General features: G+C 47.2%; 1 protein-coding gene across 2 annotated transcripts in view; it reads right to left on the bottom strand.

Moving 5' to 3' along the window:
• Idua (alpha-L-iduronidase) overlaps positions 1-21,971 on the bottom strand; it is a 355,977-nt gene extending 334,006 nt beyond the window's left edge. The window contains exons 1-2 of one of the 2 annotated variants that reach the window (XM_050193130.3): positions 21,327-21,971; positions 17,863-18,000 (exon numbers count right to left, since the gene is read on the bottom strand). In XM_050193130.3, the coding sequence (XP_050049087.1) occupies positions 17,863-18,000; positions 21,327-21,538 (350 nt within the window). In that variant the 5' untranslated portion in view covers positions 21,539-21,971. Of the gene's footprint in view, positions 1-17,862; positions 18,001-21,326 lie in introns of those variants that run through there. The other variant, XM_055061477.2, reaches the window with a different exon arrangement.
• Between the last annotated feature and the right edge of the window lie 1,782 nt (positions 21,972-23,753).

A 23,753-nucleotide genomic window follows, 5' to 3' on the forward strand; every position in this document is an offset into this window, starting at 1 on the left:
GTAGAAGATTCTAGCGTACTCGCTGGCCCGCCCCCGTGCCTTGTAGAAAGTACAGCACTATTCGCGTCGTGCATGCTATCTCATTACACAAGGTTTGCCGACAACACAAGCAACGCATAGAATCAACGATAACCTTCGAGAAAGTTCGGATGCATGTAGGCGCGTCTTGCGTTGTGCAATATCTCTGAGTTGATAGCGCGTGAAATGCGGTCCCCCGGAAAAGGATTAACAAATGATCAAACAATTTATGCGTGTCAAGAACACGTACTATAGCGAACCGGAAGTAAGGGCAGAAGCGTCTTAACGTCACTTCAAGTTCACCCTGCACCAGTCGATAGGAAAAGGTGATTACTGAGCGCTACCGGTGGCCGTATTCTCGGTCGATCACCTTTATAATTACGCACTTTGTGGCGCATGTTAAAGCAGCGACATTGAAGTCAAGCAGTCGTGTATCTACGAGAGAGAGAGAGAAAATGATAAATGAAAGGTAGGGAGGTATCTACATTGTATCTACGTCGCAGAAATCCTTAGATCAGTTTCCGCATATCCGCCTACAAAACGTGCCCTCGTCTTACCAGCAAATTGCGTATTCTCGTGCAGGTTCGGAAGATATTAACTGCAGCGCCAGTGCACTTTTTTTAGGAAATTTTGGGCACGGATTGTTTAAAGCTGGTGCTGAGAATTGCGGCTCAATTGGTATGACTTCAATATTTAATATGTTTTTCCAGTTGCTGCCCTAGCGCAAATAATGAAAATTTATTTAATGGACCACTATAACTACTTGCCTGGACATTCTGACCTATCATTTAGATAATAAATACAAGGTATAAGATCTTCGTTTTCGTGCACCGAGTCCCTTAGTTTATCATTTCTGTATGTGGCCATGATGGAATGGAACGACTTGCCTAAACACTTTGATGAAAAAACTTGCCACAGTGCACTTCAAAGCATAGTTGTCTTAATTCCTGCTGCGCTTCCAAATCATTTTTATTGTTTTTTTTTTTTTTTACTTATTGCAGTGATCACATACATTCGTGATCTGTATTACTGTCGTTTATTTGTTTTAAGTAGGCATTATCCTGTGTGCAGTGCATATTTCTGCTAGAATTATGTGCGATAATTTGACCCGCCATGCTTGCTTAGTGGCTATGGTGTGGGCTGCTAAGCACGAGGTCGCGGGATCGACTCCAGGCCACGGCGGCTGCATTTCGATGTGGGCGAAAACACCCGTGTACTTAGATTTAGGTGCACGTAAAAGAACCCCAGGGGGCCAAAATTATTCCGCATTCTCTCACAACGGTGTGCCTCATAGTCAGAAGTGGTTTTGGCACGTAAAACCCCATAATCTTTTTGTGATAATTTTCTTTCTCTGTCTTCTCATCCGTGCCTTGATTTTGTTCCTGCTTACAAAATTATCTTTTTTCCCATTTGTTGTACCGCCCCCCCCCCCTTCCCGTAATGTGCTAACGGGCCGGTAATTGAAAATAGAAAAGAAGTTCTGCAGATCCAACGCCCTTGTTAGAATCAATGTTAATTGAAGCTGTCTTGAAACGTTCTTAATTAAAATGTATGCCAAGAGAGACATAACGCATGTAAATTATGCAAATACAACGCCCATATCGCAATCTATAAGTGAAGCGGTTAATTAAATGCTTTATAGCTTAATTAAGGCGTACAATTGTCTTTATTTTATTCCGGCGCACAGTGTAACCTCATGCAATATTTAGTTTGTTTTTTATGTTTCTTGAAATTCCATAAAACTTAAAAATGATCACCCTGTATATACAAGGGGATCATTTTAAAGTTTTATGGAAATGTAAAAATAGCCTGCTGCGGATAACGCAATTCTAGTCCTTGAGCTACATTATTCTGAGAGGCAGACATTACTTAAACGAAAAATCTAAACACATATTGCAATAGTTAACAAAAATCCATTAAGTATTGGTAAGAGCAACGCACGCATAATGCGAAGACGTGGGTTCGTATCCCACTTTTCATTTCCATTTATTTTATCAGTTCTTCATTTCAATTAAGAACTACAAATAATTTTCCCTATGCAGTCCTTTGTGTCCTTGTTTGTTGCTTTCTTATTATATGACACACAAAAATTTCCTGCGAGATACGGACCGACGGACGCGAAACCGTGGTGGAATAGACAAAGAAAGTTCGCTTTAAAAAAATTATTGCCACATGCGACTATTGTTAAAAATCTATTCGATGAGAACAGTAGATAAAAATAAACTGCTTATTTTGGCCACAAGCTTCCTATTCGAATAGGGGTGCGTTTCATGACGACCATAATGAGTTCAACTCTTTAAGGTTCCAACACAGTTGTCACTAACGCCTCACCCATGAAGCGCGGAAAACCGCATGATCGGTCCAATTCAAAATGCCTCCCGTAATACATGGTCAGCGGCCTGGGCAGCCCAGTTCTAAAGTCGCGTCAGAGACAGAGGGACAAGAAATGAGAGAGACGTTAACCAGACGGACGTCCGGTTTGCTACCCTGCACTGGTGAAAGGGAACATAACGACGCCCGTAAACAGCAAACAAGTCTGTAAACAATCGCACAGACCTGGAGACTTGACTTCCTGCAGCAATGCTCTCCTTGCTTTCTGCGCCTGCGACGCGAACGGCCGTAATCTAAGAATCTTCGTCTACAGAAACGGTCTTCGATTCCAGCCGGTTTAATTCTGTGAACAGGTTCACGTTCGACGTCGTCTTGTCTCATTTCTTGTCCCTCTGTCTCTGACGCGACTTCAGAACTGGGCTGCCCAGGCCGCTGACCATGTACAAAAAGTATTCAGTGGTTTCCTTGCTTTCACAAGGATCGCACATAGGAGCGCCACCCATTCGCACGCGGAATGAGTAAGCCTTTGTAAATGCCACTCCGAGACAGAAGCGGCTCAAAAACGTCGCATCAGAGCAGGATACTTTTGGGGTCGCTTCTAGCTTGGGAGTTAGGAGGAGACCAACAACTGTGTGTAATAGTTCTAGCCAGGAAAGAAATTTTTCCCGTAGCGTCGGTTCTGGAAAGGCGCATCGTAAACGTTCGGGCTTTTTCACGTGCAGACCGGCCAACCTCGTCAGAATTCCCTGTCGCGTCAGAAGATACGGAACAGCAATTACTGTACGGAAACGTAGGGCTGTTCAATAAAGTTCAAACGAAAAGAGAACGCAGCACAAGTTGGCATCGGTCTGCTATCATGACGTGTCGAGTCACGTGCAACACACGAAACGCTTCGAAACGACCGGTTCGATTATTGCGTAATTCGCAAAGATTGCTGTGTTTTCAAGTTTGAAAAGTGCGTTTAAGGATTTCAAAAAAAAAATCCGCCTCTTCTCCCGCTGATTTATTACCCTCTACCCTGTTCTCAAAGGTCCCAACGACGCACTTTAGCTGCGCGGCGGCAAAACGATCCGCTAATTCTGGAAACTGCGGCGCTTCACGCCATTATCCTTTTAGCGGGCGAGGTTCGAGAACCTGTCATTTGCAACGCGACGGAAGGATATCTCCCGGAAGCCCGAGGAAGAGAACGTCAATTACGGGCGTGGGGATTAGTAAACCGGGCCGTATAATCTTTCACTCAAAGGACGGATTAAAAACGGAGAACTGGGCGTTCGCGCTACGACAGCCGAGGTGGTTCGAGCGCGCGGTATCCCTCAGCCCGGCTCGCGGGGATAAACTCGCGCGCAAGGCTATCGAGGAGAACGGGCGCCCGCCATGTAAATTACCGGTTTCGGGGCGTTCATTCTTCTCGATACCCTGCATGCTCCCGCGCGACGCCCGCCACTATCGCCGCCGTCGGCGCGCCCGAAGGAAAGGGCTGGGCATATGGCGTCCCCTCTCTGCCCTGTGCGACGTTTCGGCGAGGCGTTCGCTCTCCGCGCCCGCCGGGCGTCTCCGGCGAATCACAAGCGAAAGCCTGCAAGCGCCCAAACGATGATGCCGCCGCGCCAGCGGCCGGGATGCGGGCGGCTAGGGAAGAGCGCCGCCGCCAGTGACGGTTGCGCGACCGGCCATTACCGATATTGTTTATTCCGCCAGAGCGCGTTCCAAACAAATAACGAAATTAAACGTCAATATTATTTCTTTGAAACTAGGGAGAGCATATTATGCTGTTTACACAGTCGAGGCGAGCGACACGGGATCTTCCTCCCCTCCGCGCCGCTGTGATGCCGGCGCGGATCGATGAAGAGAGTCCCGACCCCAGTGTGGCTGCCCCCCGACGCACACCGCCGCGGTGCAGCCTGTCGCTCGTGAAATTGAAACGTCATCTGCTGATTCAGAGCAGCCGCGGGGACGCGCTATCGAGAATTGGGGAGTCGCTTAGTTTGCCGAGCGAAAGCGCGTCGCGAGAGACGAACGCAGTAGCGGCCGTCTTCGCGGGGGCCAGGCCAATTAGGGCAGGACGGCGTGCCGCTCTTCGACGGCGTCCGAGGGCCGCCTGAAAGCGAAAAAGGAGACGCGCAACGGGCGCTTGACGGCTGCGACACTGGATGCGTGCTGCCGCGTGTGTGTGCGCTGCAGCGCACGCCCCGACATAAAGGGGGGCGCTTTCTCTCTCTCTCTCTCTCTCTCTCTCTCTCTCTCTCTCTCTCTCTCTCTCTCTCTCTCGGGACCTGATGGGCGACAGCCACTCGTGCCTGGAATAGCCCCGTTCTTGTTCTTTTTTCCTTCTTCAACGATGCACCAAATGCGGGTGTCAAGAGCGTGGTTCTCTCTCTCCTCGGTGAGCACGATCGTATACATCGCGCTGCTGCTTCCGGTTCTCGGGAGCCCTGTGCCCCCCACCCAGGCCTTGTGCAAGGCGGGAACCCCGATTTTCAGCGCGATTTCTCGTCACTCTATAGTGGCCAAAAGCGCACCATCGCTAGCTGGAAATGAAAGAGAAGAAAATACAAGAATACGATCGACTTTTGATCCTCCCACCCAACCCCGAACATTTTGACCCTTAAAGCTATACACTACACCAAATTGCCCTTTCAACAGTAATGATAGAGCACAGCCGTGTCAAATGTGGGCTTATTCCTGGCTGCAGCTCCGCTTTGCACGTGTCTGTATCGGTTATTAGCAAAGACAAGCTGACTCCTTAGAGAAGCGTTAAGGTGGCTCTGAAGATGATCAAATGGCATCGAAGGCAGTGCTTCGAAGAACTGTTGCAGTGGCACTGAAATGATTGACATCTGGAATCAACGGTCAAGTAGCTTCAGCGTCTATCAGATGAGCTAAGCTGATCACGTCTCACATTCAAGTCAAGAATTTGCTGGCCGTCACAGTCGCTGTGTTACAGAGCTATAAGACCAGTGCTACTGGGCAATTGAAGCAGTTGTATTTTGGTATTCCAACTCTAATGCTTGTAAAGCTTGCGATGTAGGTCATTCTTAACATTCTCTTTTCGAACTGCAAAGCTTTTGGTTTATATGAGCTATTTTTCGTTCAGGTCGGTGCTTCGATCGCCTGTCGCATCTTGTTAGCTTTCATTATATCGGACAGTGCCTATTGTTACGAGCTAGTCTGACGCACGAACGTATTAAATTGTTAAATCGTGGCGTATTGTCGCAGAAAAGGCACACATAAACGCCCCGCGTCTCGTCTTTTCTGCTTGCCATTTCTATACGTGCGTTTCCTTAACTCTATTCCGATATATTTCTTGTTCGTTTTTGTCGAACTGTCGCAGCCCCAGTAGTATAAACTTTTTTAACTCAAGAAAAAGCGAATAGGTTATTTTTACGTACAAAGTTTATACATCTTACCAAATTCTCAATACATGCTTTGCCGTATGTCGGTTATTTTTCCAGCGACACAAATTATGCCATGAATAAAGGGAAAATCAGACATCCACGCGTTCGTAGCAATTGCTACAAAGGAAACCCATACGGGTTCCTCGAAAGAAAAGCGTCAGAGTTGAAGAAAAACTCGTCCTGGTCCGGGACTCGAACCCGGAACCAACACCTTTCCGCTCTACCATCTGAGCTAACCAGGCGGCTAGCAGATGGCAGGGCGAAGTCGAATTTGTCGACAACACGAAGCAAAGGCAAGTGTTTGACGTAGTAGTCGGATTTTTCCCTTTATTCATTACTTCTCGCCACCTTGCGGGTTTCCGCAGAACTACTACGTCAAATTACGCCATGCGTGCAATGTTTTACTTTTTGCATGTGACCGCTCTGTCATTATCACTGTCATCGTGTTATCGCTTGCACTCAAGACGCGCTTGCTGCATCGGAAATTTCGCGGACGTTGTCGTCAATTCGACAGCGAGACAGCCGCGTTTAACCCGACTGTACGCACGGCGCGAATAATATTGTGCAATCCAGAACATACACTGGCACCATCCACTGCTATATTGAATGTATAACTACACGATGGGACGCATGTATACACGGCAGGCGATCTTGAGCAGTGAGATTCGATTTGATCACTGCCGACCGTGCTAACCGCCATCGTTGTCACTTAATGGTTTCTTTGCTTTATGGACACAAGTTCATCCCCAATAAACATTTCAATTCTTTGTTCATTTGTTTATCCCTCTTAACCCTCACTATAGCGTGATTATCTATGCATATTACGAAAATTGACTTTTTCCTCTGCTTATATATAAAGCCTTGAAACCAAGGGCGTTCTCCAACAAACCACTTTTCTTTTTTTGTAAAGGAAGCATTTTTCCCTCTAACCATGCGTTTGGTAGGTAGGTAAGCACCTGTCTCGCTTCGTTTGGGGCCTCCTCAATAACGAAAAAAATTACGTTTCCCATTGTGGGATTCCAAGGACAACCAGCGCAACCAGTCCGATGCTCGATACCCATTTGTCCACAGATGCATGCATGACGTGGGAGAACAAGGACCTGACCGCTACTCCATCCCACGTCCGGCCCTGCTTTAGATCTGCCCTCGTCCGGAACCCACCGCTATGACGCCAGAGCCACAACAGTGGAAACTTCTCTCGCGGCGCGCCGCCGGCAGCAAAACGCGTGCGGCAGCTCTTTCGTGCCGCGGCAGGGATCTCATCCTGGAGTGATTTTTCGCGACTCACCGCGGCGGCCAGCGAGCCGCGATCGGAGGAGACCAATGAGAGCGGCCCCTTCAATGAGGTGCGCGCGCGAAACTGGTGTCATGCGGACCCGCCCGACCGCTGTACGAGCCGGAGCGCTCGTTACGCTCTGTCATCTCCTCGCGTCAACTCTCGCTCGCGTTTGTTTTGTCTCGAGTTTGTTCTCGTTCGCACTTGTTGTGATTGTCATGGTTCGCGTTCTTTTTTTTTTTTTTTTTTTTGCAATGCTGAATCTAAATCGAGACGTCCCGATAGGGAGGTTTTTGGAGACAGTGCGCCATATCCGACTGTGCACGGAAAGACGGACCCTGAATACAAGGATGGGGAGGCGACACCTAGAAGTTCATTCTCCTTGTCTTTTGAACGTCGCGACGCCGCCATAGTGGAGCACACCAACATGATTACGATCAGTGGTGACAACGTCGTCATCTTCATAAGACATGACTCGCGTTAAGAATGAAGGACGAAGAACGTAAGCACAGCGCCAATCTGTCAGCAGACGAAGGAAAAAGCACGCAATAGCTCGCACCTAAGCGCAGATTAAAAAAGAGGAGGCGAGGTTTTCATGCTGTCACATGACCGCCGTAGCGGCTCGCCGCCAGTTGGTGTGGCCGCACTGCCGCAGCTGCGTTTCAACGCAGGGCGGCGCGCAGCACGCGTTTTTCCGCTAGTGTGTATGGGGCTTACGCGTAGCCGCGTGTAGCCCTGGGACGCTACACCTCATCGCTTAACCATAAAGTCCATCTAATTTTGCGCGTTTTGCCACATTGTCAGCTTGAAACTCAATAATGCTTTAAAGACAATAAAAACTAAGGCAAAGCGGTATAAGACTATACCTGTTTATGCCTCTTGCTTGCCTCCAAGTGCATTGGCGGTAACTTCGGATTGCTTCGGAAGGCTGAGAATGTGGCATATTTCGTGGGATACAGGAGGTATTTCAGGGCCAATATTCCGCCCACAAAGTTATCGAATATCTTGGAAATCGAGCGTGGCACCCCTAATGAGGGGAAGTATAATCCAAACGATTGTTTACGCTCGAATTTCACGCACCGATGTGCTCTGGGAATTATAGTTTCGTGCAACCTTCAGATTGATGACCGTGTTTGTTCCGGCCGAAGTAAAACCGAAAACGCCGCTGTCTGCGAGTCGGTATAGAACTATACCAGTACAGCAACCAGTGGCGACGGCGGGGCTATCCTAAAGAAAGCCACACACTTGGCTGATAGAAATGGGGAAGGCAGCATGCCTATCGTCCATACTAGCAAACGATAACTAACCACTCAGTGTGCAAAGGCATCTCTGGTTAGGAATTATCGTGCGTGACTACGTATTTCGGTTGGTTCTGGACGAAGCAGAAGGCCACGATACTTGGCGCTTTACAAATTCCAGTAAAACAATCATCTCATAGTAACTTTAAAGCGCGAACGAGCGAATGGTTAATGCAGGATGACTACTTCTGCCTTTCCTCTTTAGTGATCAGACCACCGCACGACATACTCGCGCTATGAATTTCATACATCATCAGACGACATGCATACGCCGTTTCACACGTTGCAGATTCCTCTGAAACGTTATCGATCTCGCAAGAATAAGGGGAACGGTGGGGTTCAACTTTTTAGTAAGAAACACTTTTTTTTTTTTATGGGGTTTTACGTGCCAAAACCACTTTCTGATTATGAGGCACGCCGTAGTGGGGGACTCCGGAAATTTGGACCACCTGGGGATCTTTAACGTGCACCTAAATCTAAGTACACGGGTGTTTTCGCATTTCGCCCCCATCGAAATGCGGCCGCCGTGGCCGGGATTCGATCCCGCGACCTCGTGCTCAGCAGCCCAACACCATAGCCACTGAGCAACCACGGCGGGTGGAAGAAAGAAACACATGAAGGCAACGTACAATGCGTATAAGGAAAGCACATGGGCTATTAGCTGTGTTACAGTTAAATATGTAACAGCCTATATAAGAGGGCTAAATTTGTGATAAACTTCATACTCTGTATAATTATTATTATTATTTGTTTTGAAAACATATATACACTTGACAGGAAAGGGAAAGCGAGGAGCAGGCTGGCAACTGCCACCGGAAAGGGCACAACGCCTGCCTACGTTTCAGAAAGGAGGCGACAGAAACATAGCAATGGAAGACAGGAAGACAGGGAGGGAAGAGGAAAGAAAGACCAACGTGACAAATCTAAAAAAATAAAGTAAAACACACAGTGCAGGTCACACACAGTAGGGCAGGTTACTGCAGGTCACGCTACTAAAGAATGTGAAATAGAAGAAATAGTGAGTGTCTGAGTTACAAACGTGAATTTAAAATAGTTAATTCTAGAAAAGTAAGGAGAGCGCGATGAGCCTGATCGCGTCGAGACGCACAACCACTGGGGTACAAACAATCTTCGAGTGTCGCACTCTGAATAAATTAAATCAGAAATAACGCACCGCGCGCGTCATTCACACGTTGTAGGTTCGGCTCCCAACGGCGGCAAAGTTGTCTGCTCTCCCAATTTCGTTTTGCTTTTCAGATATTACCAATATTAAATTTATCACAAATTTATCTGTCCTCTATAATCAATTATACATTTCAATTTAAAAAAAAACAGCTAATTTCCTTAGCCTCCTTAGCTTGGTTTCATATTGTCGATCTCGGTGGTACATAATGGTCCGCCAAGAGCTTAGTAACGTTTTCACTTGGTCAAGCTACATTCTTTTTGGCATATTGCATACTCGTGGCTCCTTCTTCCTCCGCCTCCGCCCTATTTCTCCAGCCTAGTATTGTATTTTGATATTCCAGCTCTGAACGGATTCTAACGCTTGGAAAGCTTGCGATGTAGGTCATTCTTAATGTTGCCTTTTCGAACTACAGAGCTTTTGCTTTGCATGAGCTATTTTTCGTTCAGGTCAGGACGTCGCGCCGCATCCGACATCATTGTCACTCCGTCCCGCACAGTCACGGCTTGAATTCATGACGTCAACACGCCTAACTAAATATCTAAACAGTTATCTTAAAGCTTCATTACTCTTTGTAGAGTGCCCAGTACTCCTATATTACGCATTTTAGAGGGTGGCTGAGAAATTCTTCAGCTGAACAGAGCAGTTGAGACGGTAGCGTCATTTGCTGACGATCTGAACGGATGGGGCACAAGTGTGTCGCTGTCGTAGACTCGTATGAATCCATAGCCAATTCTACGCCTTCATAGAACGTCTACTACCAATGTGCTAACAATACTTTTGTTCCATTGCCAACGCTGAGACTGACCAAACCTTCTATTCTGTTTCTTATTCAAAGTTGCCATTCTATTCTTGTTAGACGACACCAATGTTCACACTATATTATACGACGTAGTAAAAGTAAAGGTTTCAACTACAAATTCGCCTATGTTATTTCTATGAAAACGTTACAATGATTAAAGGGCGGTGCCGTCCCTTAACAAAGATTCGTTTTGTTAAGGTCAGGCAAATGTGGGTGACTACACTATCCACCCATGCAGTTGCCTCGCAGAACTAATTTTTTTTTCAGGCCACATTATTAATGGAGGAGCGTTCCCACGTGCCAGCACTCACTCGCACTTGACCACGTCCGTTCGCAGCTTTCGTGATGTTGTCACAGATAAGCGGATTAGGCAAGAAGACAGCTCTTCAATGCTCTGTCACTGCTCCAACCATTGCAGTCTTGATTACGTAAGGCTATGGTGTTGCGCTGCTAAGCACGATGTCGCGGGACCAAATTCTGACCGTGACGGCCGTATTTCGATGGGGACAAAATGCAAGAAAGCCCGTGTTACGTGCATTGGGGGCGCGTTAAAGATTCCCTCGTGGTCAGAATTAATCCGTAGTCCCTCACTACGGCTTGTCTCATAATCAAATCGTGGTTTTGGCTCGCAAGACCCCAGAATTCAATTCGATTCGATTTGATTACGTAAGCGCAAGCCAACAATGTGCGAATCAGTGCTACGCGAAGCGTTTTGCAGCTAGCTGAGCCAACGTTACCAGACTAGGTTCAGTCGTTGAACTCTCCGTAGGCGCCGTACATCGCGGGTGCCCCCGTGTCTTCGTTTGCCGCCAGAGGGCGGGAGCACCGCAGGTAGCCCTGCGCGGGCGCAGCTCTGCGTTGGCCAAGGGGCTCGGGTCCTCCGACTTCGCAACTTACGTACTCAGCAAGTATTTTCACCGATGCGTTATTTTAAATGTTTATATAGTCTCGCGTTTAGGAGATTGATTAAAAAACTTTACGAAGCTGTGAAAATGCTGCTGCGCTGCCCCAGATTGCGCGGTGGAGTTCTTAGTCCAGGGCCGCAGCAGCCCCGGCCGTCCACCACGATCTATCAATCAGCTGTTGGTGATGAGTAGCTGTAAGTAGCTGATTAGTAGTTGTAATCAGCTGTTGCTTCTTAGTACTAATTAATTATTCTTGCGAACGCATGGTATGACTCATGAGGCGATGTTAGCGCGACCACACGATGGTCCAAAAAAGTCACGGGAGCCCAAGCGAACCAATCGAGGCAGTTCGCGGCGTCAATTAAGGCAGCGTGGATTAAGGCAGAGTGAATTAGGCGAAGTTAATTAGGCACCGTTAATTAAGATAGAGTTAAGGCACTCGAATCCACGACCATTTGGGGAACCTTTCGAACCCGCGACCGTTGGTGTCAATTAGGACGATGTTAATTAAGGCCCAGTTTCTAAGATATAGTTAAGGCACTCGATCTCACGACCTTTAGTGGGAGTCCGACACACGACCTTTGGTGTTCATTAAGGCGAAGTTAATCAAGGTAGAGATAATTAAGGCACATGTTTAATTACGATAGCGTTCATTACGACACTCGAACCCACGAGCATTGGTAGGAGTCGAACCCACTTACTTTCATGGTAATTAATGCGAAGTTAATTGAGATATAGTTAATTAAGGCACTCGAACCCACGGTCATTGGTGAGAGTTGAAGCCCCGACCTTTGGTGGTGGCAATGAATCACCTAACTAGGCGAATCAAATAATTAGTGAATTAATGAATCCCTCACTTAAGCAATTCATTAAAAAATCACTAAAAAAGGAAGGCGTGATGCGCGCGCCAGTCATCTCAAAGAGTCGCCGTTGGCACGAGAGAAGTGCGAGTGCCGCCTGACTGGGTGACTCTCCTTGGGGTGCTGAAAGAACTGAAGAAATTATAAACATGTTTGCGCCATAGTGCGACGGGAGTCACATGCCTATATATTGTGAAGTTCTTGTGCAACGGTAAATAAGGCTATAAAGAACAAAAAAGCGATCATTTCCTAATGGTTATAGCATCTACCTATCGTGCTAGGCGGCCGGGGTTCGATCCCGCCAACGGACTTTCTTTCTTTTTTTTTTCTTTTTTTAATTGAGGAGGCCCGGAACGATGCGACACGAGAACCTAACGCAATGTGTCTGGAGTGAGCCAAATGGCATCTCTGGTGGTCATTTTGGAAAGTTCCAGAGACAGTCGTTTTTCTGGTGGTCTTTAAAAAAAAAAAGGGGGGGGGGGGGTCCGACTGCATTCGCTTTGTTCTTTAAGATTGCTGAAATTTGACTGGGAGGGCCCCAAAATGCTGCCACCGACGACGTGGGAGCAAATGCAGTATGCGGCCGGTTTCTGTTCCCCTGAGCGCTATGCAGCTTCCCACAGTGCGCTTTTGATGGTGCAAGCTGCGAAGGCTCGGCCGTCTGCGCGGTTTCGCGACTGTGCGAAACTTCGTGTTGTCGTACTTTGTGCGCCTCACGTCGATGATGGCGAAGTAGCGATGTTTGCATTTGTTAGCAGTACCTTAAGCTCTTCTTTCGAGCCGAGAGATAAGCAATGACAGGAGCAACATCATAGGGCTAACAACTTGTTGAGCTGGCGTAGGACTGTCCTGAAAGCGGCGGCATTTAGTCGGGCATCAGAAGTTCCGCGCTGCCCTCACTTAATCCTTCCCTCTCACCTCTCCGGAAACTGACCCGGCGTTTGGGTTGCGCACGCTTTCTGTGGCTCGGATCTGCAGTGTCTGGCAGTCCGTCTCGGAGGACCGGATCGACCACCCGAATGGAATTTAAAAAAAAAAAAAAGAAATTATTCGCAATAATACCATGCGAAGCCACGACAACCTTAATTCACAATTGCCCGGAAGCGTGCTTCACCTAACTTTTGCGCGCATGTGGTGAAGATTAACCCCCAACCGTGGTGGCCACTTTTGTCTCGACACGTATAGGTCAGGCCAGGCCTCCTGGGTATCGCAATTTCACGATATCTTTTCGCCTGCACACACTAATCACCCATAGTGCCACGTAGCTCGCAAACGCCACGCAGGTGATTTCGAGCGGTGCCTGAATACGAAGGTACCCTAAGCAAAATTATATGTAGTGATTCTAAGCAGAAGTACAGTTTACTGCATAAGCTCCCTTTACATTGTAACTCAAAGCTGAAGCGTCGATAATCGCCCCCTCGCCGCGGCGGGCCCCTGCGCTCATGCTTTTGAGTGATCTGAGCCAGTAATCGCGAGCGGTCATTTTTGCAAGATTTCATGTGACACGGCACGGACGTGCCGGCGTATATGGCCAACAGCGTTCCTGGCACTGTGCCAAGCTCACTATCTTCTAGCAGTGTCAGGAACGCTATCGGATATATACTTCAATTCGTCCAGTGCCCAGTCACGCAAAATCTCGGCAAAATGATTGTCTCCCCGAATGTGATCATTTGCCTACCACTGGCACACGGACTGGTGTGTTGTTTCACGGTAATGTGGGACTGGAGTGGAGGCTACGTGACTTGTGTGAGGAAATCAGGACCATGTGCGCGCGAAAGCGCACTTTCCAGCGCCTCGTTAATCGTCCAAGTCAGACCAGAGCGTCGTCTGCAGTCTGGAGCGCAATCTCAAGCGCCAGAACGCGGCTTGTTGCTTCTGCTCCAGTGTATCAGTTTACTGTGAAATAGTGTTCGTTTCAAGACAGGACAGGTGGGCTGCAACGCACCGCATGCTCGTTAATCGAGCACCAGCTTTCGCTGCTCCAAATTTTTGCTGCAAGCAGGGACAGCGCTCCTCCTTCATGGTGAGCTTGCCTTCTATGGTACTGGACACTGCTTGTCTTGTCAGATATCGTACTGATTCGAAGGGTATGTGCCAAAAGCATACGATGGAAATTGCTCTCGCTTGATCACTAATGCCAGTCGCTACCAAATCAGTGTCGCCATCACCGCACCTCGAATAGGCGAGGTATTTCTGTCTTTAAAGCAAAGCAAACAAAAAGACCCGGAGACAAATTCTGCACAAAACGTTTCGCACGTAAGTGCTCCTTACCCCATTTACCGGCTACGTTTGCTAGTAATACCTGCAGAACCAAGGTTGGCTTTAATATTCTCTTACGAACAATTCTATCGTAAGAAGTTTTTGTTAATATGAGCCCCGGGCTGTAGTCTGGTTATATTAATAGACTTTACATTCTTTCCATCCGCCTGCCGCAGCCTCTGGCCTAGGCGCTGTTTCGTAACATTTCCCCAGAGCGGGTATGCGCTGGTGCTTCTGTCGTCATCTACGTCACATACAATTCTCGAGTCGAATCGAAATTCTTACATACTCGTTACTTAAACAATGAAGGAACAAATTTATTTATTTATTTATTTATTTATTTATTTATTTATTTATTTATTTATTTATTTATTCATTCATTTATTCATGCATGCATGCATTTACTTATTTATACTGCGATTCCCTCTTGGGAATTTTAGCAGGGAGTGAAATACATACATAGGTTACGATAGGTTACGTATAGCACATTACAAGGCAAGTACAGATTACAGCCAGTTAAAAAAAAGTAAATAGCACAAACAAAACATACTCAGTGTCACGTGCAAAAATAAAAAAAAGCCTTAATTCATTTCGGTGAATGCGACAGAAATAACGTTATTGCAGGTTGTAGGACTTGAATGTTTGTTAAACCATTACAATCTTTGACAGTTCACGGGAAAAAATATTTGAAACAGTTGCTTTTGGTTTGAAAAGGGGTTATGGTCAGCTCGTGTATTTTTCTTGTGGCATATCAGAAAGAAAGGGAGATCATTTCTGTGACGTCAGTTTTACGATGTATTTTAATTATTTGTACAGAAATTTTTAGTCAGGGCTTGAGATTTCCTTTCACTAAGAGTTGAAGTTTAGATCTTTCTAATACCTGTGTTATTGAGGTACGTCCGAAATTCTGATAAATAATTAAAGCGAACGGCCTACTCTTGCACACGTTCAAGTTTATCTATGGTGGTTTCAGAGTGCGGGTCCCGGATCACATAGGCGTAGTCTAACGAAGGAAGAATTACAGATTTATAGGCAAGAAGTCTAGCCGGATTTCGTGCCCCGAATGCTACACGACCAGCAAACTAGCAGCCTTTAATCGCTCGCCCACCGCATACATCCTGCTTGGTTCGGTCAAGGTATATCATGACCGCCTCCGTGAACGAGAGAAAGCACCGCCCGGTGATTGCGCAAGCGACGAGGAACTTTCGTCATCATCATCATAAAAACTTTATTGTAAGACTGAGGAGTTTCGTCGCTCGCCCGACCGCATGCAGCAATCACTCAGTCTCGCGAGAGGGGGGGAGCGGCGAATAGGGGGCGGAGGTGCGGGGGGGAGCCCAATGTTTTCGTAGTAGACTGCGCCTGCAGGCAGTGGTTTTAGAATTTAGACGATCACTGCGGCGCTCGTCGCGAAGGCTGTACGGCAATTCCCATTTGACGCGCCGTGCCCCCAAGCGAAACACGAAGCGCCCCCCCTCTGCTCGTCGCCCCGCTCCTCATCTCCCGGTTACGGGGCTCCTTTGAACTTTGCCCAGGCGCTTGTCTCACTGTTTGGCCAAGGGCTTAAGCGGCCCTGAAAGCGTTTCCGTTGGGGATGCGACTGTGCGCTAGCTTGGCTATAAGGGGAATCGTGGGCGGGGAACGCGAGATTAAATGTGCAGGCAGCCATATGGATCCGTTTCACCGATAGCCGATTTGAACATTTACATACATACCTAATGTCGCGTTAAGCTCGAGGTTGGTTCCCAGAACAATCAGATGTCTGCGGTGGGGCAGAGAGCCCGTCGCGTTTGTCGGGAACACCGTGTGTACCTGGAAAACTTAGGAAGTGCGGTTCTCGGCGCGTGCGTGCGTGCGTGCTGGGCACGCGCGTTCACGTTTTTTGAGCAGATGGGATCGTTTCAGTAGGCCTGTCCCTGAGCAGACGATAGCAATCGATATAAATGGTTTCCACTAAAATAAATTACGACAGACGGTAACTACAAACAATTGTACGAAGGTATTGCGGCACAAAGCCAAGGTGGAATCGCGTTCAGGGCACTGTAAGCCAGGCCTCAAATTTGTCAACTACTGGGGCACCGGTTGAGAATGAACTTGATTGTCGTCGATATATCTGCTAATTGCAACAACGCCTTTTTAATGGCATTAGCGTCCTTAGGATACTTCCCGCACTTTATGGGGGCTGTCCGTCTGTCTATCTTTCTATCTATCTGCCTATCTGCGTCTCTAGCCGTTTTCTCGCCAACTGGGTCTCTGGGCAGTCCATGGCCGAATGCGTTGCGCATCGGGCTGCTGTGCTGAGGGTACGGAATTCGAAACCAACCGTCGGGCCAACTTAAGTCACTGGCTATATGCCGCTCTTCAACGAACCTCTCTGACACAGGCGTGAGCCGCTGGTTAAGCGCCACTGGGCATGTGGTGCTGGGTATGTACCGCTCTTCAATGAACCTGTTTGACTCCGACATCGAACACTTGAGTATGTGCCGCTATGCATGTGCTACTGTTAATTGAGCCTCTTTGACACCAACTTGGGTCACTGGGTACGTCCCAGTAGGTGTGCGGCGCCCTTCAATTAACCTCTTTGAGTTGAACTCCGGTAGCTGTCCTTGTGCCGCTCTACAATGACAAAACAAATCATCCTGTCAATTTTACCGATGCTCAGCGGAATCGACGCCGCGCCACGCGCGGACTTTCCGGCGGCGCCGCCAGATGCCGCAGCGTGAGCAGTAAGAAGCGCGAGAGTAAATCCCGGCTGCATGCATGTCTCGGCGGTGGCAGAACGGTGTGTAGCTGCATTGCTTCAATGCTGATCGCATTAACGTCGACATTCGTCGTGAGATGGGTTCTACCGGATTTTTTTTGTTTTATTATTTAGTCAAGCTCATGTACAGCCCACAGATCCGCGTGTAAAGCCGTCTCCGTTTCAATAAAACCACACGGCTTTCCACAATGTCAAAAACGCCCCAGAAAGTTTTGATTATCTTGTTGCATATGGGGTTATTCCGAAGAGTCAATAAACACTGAGCTGATGATCTGTGTAGAATGCTACAAAAGGCAATGAAAAAGAAATAAGAAGAAGTTTTCTACAGTTAAGGTGTGCAGTGCTCGTTGCGCATGCGATCTACGTCCCCGTGATCAATCGCCGTTTAAACAAAATACTCACTCGTCTCATTGTGGCCAAGTTCTGATGAAATCCAATAGTTTCAATTTTCAATTTATTTATTTCCAGAATTACAAGTGTTCTGGTCGATAACAAAGGCTAAAAGCTGTTGGAAGAACAGCTTGATTACAGCTTGAATAAACGCCTTTATACTACTACTCGTTCGGGCGAGCGGGGAACTATACATCAAGAATCAGGCCCCCATGTTGTTGTTGTTGTTCGTTATTATTATTATTATTATTATTATTATTATTATTATTATTATTACAAATGAAATGAAAGCGAATCTTGATCATGATACCCTCGGAAGCAGGAACGTGGCATTTGATATGATTTCTTCAATGGTAGTTCACGCCGTGCCGCCATGCGACTTACTTGGCATTGACAATGTCAAGGAGCCAGTGCATCCTAACCTGGGTTGTCCCGTACCCAGGAACGGAAGCGATGTATATCAAGTTCTGTTGCATGTCGTCTCCCAAGAAGAATGCCGGGTCATTGTGCGGCTCAGGCGGGCTGCAATAAGCGCAGAGTAAGAAGGGCTTGCGTCACTTTTATTGCGCTCCCGAAGGACAATTCGAACAGCGGTAACGTTTCCTCTTTCGGTCACACGTCAGTCGGAAAGAAGAAGAAAAGTTCACGAAGTCTACGAACACTACAGCTAATTATTTCGGCAAAGTAGGAATCTCCTTAAGGGAACGCAACTAAATTCACTGAACGTCTCCACAACGCTTGCATCAGGGCTGCCACGACGCGATCTACTTGTTGACGTGCGGGCAGAAGCGCACAGAAAGCTCGCGGAGAAGTGCGCGGGCGTTCTGCTTTTCATTCACCCATGAAGGCATCCTTCAGTAATGCGGCACAAAACTATGTGATAGCTTGTCGCTGACTTTAAGCACGAATGATCTTGAAACTTATGATGTTGCCAGGATTTTCTTACGAACTGGAAGTGCCTTGAGTACTGACGAGTTATGTGATTACGCAAAATGAATATGAGCGTTTGTTTTACAAATAAGTGTTAATTTGTGAAATTTTGTTCATTAAGAAACTTATCAGCGAGTATACCGCACAAGTCCTTGCGTACGCCGCCAGCTCTGAATTCAAACCACAACAATTACTTTTTTTTTCTTTTTCTTCTCAAATCCCCCGTTTTAAATAATCAAAGGTAGCCGTCGCCAAAACACCCAGTACATTTAAATTTAAAGGGACACTATAAAATACGAATAAAATCAAATTAGACTGATGAAGTATTCTCCAAACACTATATTCTCGTTTATTTCGTTGACGAACTGGTTCCGAAAGAACGGTCGGAAGTTTCTTTTCTCAAACTTCACTCCAAAACCACGGCGCTGGTACGTCATTCTCACTTGACGGATTTCTGTGCGTTTCCAGGTGTTTGGGCCAGTTTTGCGCTGACAACATTCTGAAAATTTACTAGGTCGAGTCCTCTGTTACTTTAGTAATTCAATGTATATAATCCCTACCTAACTATAACACTCAATAAACTAGTTCGTAGCAGACGACATTAGAATCCATGACGTCAGGGCGACCCCGTGCGGAAGCTTCCCAAGTCGCCACTTGTCTTTCATTCTTGTGCCTTTCCTGGCTTAGCAAACCAGAGCTCACGGCAGGGAGACGTACTGGATTCATGTGCGAGCGTGCCAGTCTTACATACATTGTTCCGCCAAAGTGAGACGCGAGAGCGTGTGAACATGGCGTCTGCTGGCACTTAGTTGCTGGTTGCGACGGGCCGACCTGGCAACAGCCATTTTTCTTGCACTCTACCGAGCGGGTCGGCCTTGGTCAGCCCACCCGTGTGCAGGCAGGTTGGCTCCAGCCCTACCCAGTTTACAAGACCCAGTAAATTTATGCATTTATACGTCACAAAGCAGTAATCACGACGAATACGCTACTGGATTCTTTTCGGACTTCGTTATAGCGAGACCTAATTAAGACTGCCGAAATGGCCACTGAACAGGAAGGCCAAGTTATATAGGCAAATCAGACTTCTGGAATAGCACGATGGTCATTCTTACTGTGAGCGGAGGATCGGCAAGTCAGGAAAGATGCCAAAACGAAAGACAGGTGAACCCACACACCAACTTGCCGTGACGTCATTTATTCTGACATCGTCCACACGGGTGTAGTGAAAAGACTGATCGGCAAAGAAGGACAACCTTGCATCTTGAATGAACGAAAGAGTTCATCTTCAATGTTTCGACAATTTTTTCACCGCGCCAAACATATATTCCACACACGAGAAAATACGTTGAAAACCCTGACGTCATGCCGACGTATACTGGGGGCTGGGGTTTAAGCGCGAAATTCAAAATTGAGAAGCTTGGTCTCCATTTTCTCCTGTAATGTAATCGAACTTTTTCTAGCGAAATGAAAGAAAATATAGTTTTGAGGGGATACTTTATCAGTCTAAATTGATCTATTCTTGCTCTTTAGTGTAGTTCACAACGCAAACAGTTACTAAGCCCAATATACTGCAAAAGAGTATTAACTTTGGCTGGTTGGTACATCTTGTAGCTAAATAGAGCAGCGCATTAGACAAATGGAAGGAAAAGTAAGAGGCGCTGAATTCAGAGCTTCATCCGTTTCCTTCCGTTTGTCCTGTACCATGCGATGTTACTTCATTTAAGTACAACCCAGTAAATTATTGTAACATATTACCACGCGCGTGTTTTATTTTTGTTGTCATCTCCAGTGAGCAAGACGCGCTTCCTCTATCGGAAACTTCGTAAGCGTAGTCGCGAATTCAGTATCGAGACAAAGTCTACCGTATCGGATTGTAGGCACTGGACGAACATTGTAGAGCATTTTCGAATCTATATGCGCGAGCACCACTGATTGATTTGGGATTGTACGATCGAACGATCTTGAGCAGTGGGGTTCGGTTCGACGACCACCGACCGTGCTCCGCGCTACATACCATGGTCACTTAAGTGCTGCTTTCTTTTTTGGGGCACAAGTTCGCCCATAAAGATTGCGGTTATTTTATTCATGTTTCTTTTTTGTTGTTGTTGGTGGTGGCGCCCGGTTTAGCTAACCTCAAAGGCACGTTTATACCATACTTGTTCAAAATCGAATTCAGATTATGTGCTCACAATGTCCCACAACAACAAATATGGGTTTTGAGGGATGGCGTATGTGGGGGGCTCGAGATTAATTCCGATACCTGCATGAGCTCCTTCAACCTCCACAAAAATCTCAGTATAGAAGTGTTTTGGCAGTCTGCACCCATCGGAATGTGGCGGCGCGGTAAACTGCTTGTTCGAAGCCCTTCCAACTCACGCCATGTGAACATGCACAGCGCACATCAAAATTTTGGTGCTTTCCCTCACTTACATTTCCTCTCTCTCAGAGCCTGGATGATATCTCACATTGCGCTTATCGAAGTAGGCGCCGCCTCAGACAGCTAGAGCTCATTCGCGTAGAACGGAGCATCGTAGATTCCACTGCATGCTGTTTGTTATCACCAAATTAATAGAGAAGCTTCGAGGGTGGCTGCTCGCGGCGCATGAAATTAAATATATAGGGTTTTACATGCCAAAACCACGATCTCATTGTGAGGCACGCCGTAGTGGAAGACTCCGGATTAATTTGGACCACCTGGGGTTCTTTAACGTGCACCTGTATCTAAGTACACGGGTGTCTGCGCATTTCGCCCCCACCGAAATGCGGCCGCCGTGGCCGCGATTCGATCCCGCGACCTCGTCCTTAGCAGCCCAATACCATAGCCACTAAGCAACCACGACGCGTAGGGCACGGAATGTCAGCGAATCTGCTTCGCTGTTCAACTTAGATGCGAACAAGTCACGCAAATGCATACATACCAGAAGCCGGTGCTTTTCCAAAAGGGCTTCACTATACCAACAACATCAGAAGCGTTAATGAAAACTTCTAAGTTCTTTGAAGTTATCTGTTTCAGCCCGTCTAGCCTTCTCACGTACAGTATGTCGGAGTCCAGGCAGGTCGACTCGGTTACGATCGCTTTGCAAAGGAGCAACACAACCACCGCGAGCATCTCGACACACTGTCTGCACATGACTGCGCGGACGCTGGGCCGGAAACGCCAGACCCACAACACACGCGGGCGGTTATCAGCGGCGATAAACTGGTTCAGTGTACGCTATCTCAGTTGGCAAGCAAAAGTGGCAACACTCCCATTGTATTGTGTGCTGCTCTATCTAGGAGTGAATACGGAGCCGTCAATATCTGGAGCAGCTCTTGTTGCTCAAGTGCCTGAGCATATCCACAAGTGATATCACGAAACCCGCTTTTTCTTTTTTTTTTTTTTTTTGTAAATGTGCGCGTTTTTCGAAGCGAGCGCTCTTCGGTTGTAAACAGTGCGGTTTGTTTGAACGCGATGCACCACCCACGCCACATAATTTGATTCTGCTCGCTACCGATCCCAACAAGTACACGTTACGTGCGTTCTCCACCCCACAACGCCATAGAAACGCCAGCACACCAGTAGTGTCATCTTCTGAGAGCTGAATTGGTGCTACAATAGCCGCTGTGCACTACCCCCCCCCCCCCCCCCCCCCAATCACGCACGCTCGCCAGAAATGAGCGCTTAAATGTTCCTACGGCCGTTATTGCATGTTACAGCGAAATATCTCATTGCTACGGTCTTCCATGTGTCCTTTCGACGCCATGTGACAACTACACGATCGACATTTGGCTGCTACATGTCAATTCACGCTTAAACCACAGACTCGAAAGAATTTCGACCTTGAGGCATCAGGCCCACTCTGGTGTGCTCCAACTTGTGGTCGCTATCACAACTGCAACAAGAGTCGGGACAGGATAGAAGGAAAAGCGTTCTGGGCACTCGCTGGAAGGTGCCCCGCTTACCACCATACTCTAAGCTCGATACGCGCCGATGAGGACCAAAAGAAAACACGCAATAAGTCACGTACGATAAGGACACCCGCAACAATTGAAGGAAATACGTTGCTCGACGCCACAAGCGTCTGTACTATCAGCCATATCTTGGCTTCTCGATCCGTCGGATGTAAACGTCGTTCAGGTGCACTCCAGCTTGTGGCGTATTCTGCCACAATATACTTTTGAAGAAATATAGGAGCAGGGCTCGGATAACCTTGCCCATTTTGCACACTTATAAACATACTATTTTATTGAGCATAGCAAAGCTTAAATAAGCTACAAAACTGTTATTACATACCGGGTGTTTCAGCGAACACTTACAAAAATTTTTCGTAAACTTGCCTTTGGTAGATAGCACAAGACCAGTCCGTGAGCTGGCCTACTCGATTACTTGCGCAAAAGATAGAAATGCATAATCAACTAATGAACAAAAATTCACTAATTCTAGCTGTAACCTGCCTGTTCTTGTGCAAGTACAGAGCGTTTCAGTGAAAGAGAAATGGTTTCGCGCGCGGAAAGGTCTCCCGGGTCTTGCTCAGCCTGAGACTCGTCTGTTAATTAACGGAAACCTGACGCGGATGAACCGGAAGCTCTTCCGGCTGACCCACTCCAAAGGAAAGGAAAATGGCTATAAGTTCGTGTGGATGAGAAACGGGAAGCCACTGGCAAAAAAATCTGAAGGAGCACCTTTCATTGGAGTTGAAATATTATCAGATCTGGGTAAGATTGCCTAGGCATGGCTGACATAGAAAGTATCAAATGCACCGACTTTGAGGATGTAAACAGTTTTTTTTTTCTGGTGCCTCCACAAGCAACTTCAAAGTTGCGCATGCGAACATTCGCAGCCTTCGGAAACATTCGAATCAGTTTTGTGCCGTCACTTCATCAACTCGCCTAACGTTCGACGCTTTTCTACTTCCAGAAACTAACATTTCTTCCGAGAGCGTTCCACAGTATTCATTGCCAGGTTGCCAAACTTTTTCGTACACGCGTCCAACCAGAAAAGGAGGAGGCATCGCAGTTCTTATGAGTAACAGATGGGCAGCTTCAGAGTTAACTTTTTCTTTTTCCCAAGCTGAAGTGATCTCACTGCGCTTGAGAACGCCTGCATTTTCGGTGGTTCTGTTATCGGTTTACCGACACCCAAGTTTCTATGCGCGGCTTTTCTTACCCGAACTTGACTCTACGTTGTCATCCTTATCGCTTGAAGAGCACGTGTCCATTATAGGCGACATTAATATTGACCTATGCGTCCTACTGTAGGCTTGGTCGCAGATTATCTCGATAGCCTTTCCAAATGAGGCTTGGAATTGGACATTTATCAAGCGACTCGTGAGGAATTTTTGTCCGGTAAACTCGTCGTCTCCTGC

Source organism: Dermacentor andersoni, chromosome 1 (genome assembly GCF_023375885.2).
Source record: "Dermacentor andersoni chromosome 1, qqDerAnde1_hic_scaffold, whole genome shotgun sequence".
Taxonomy (NCBI): Eukaryota; Metazoa; Arthropoda; class Arachnida; order Ixodida; family Ixodidae; genus Dermacentor; species Dermacentor andersoni.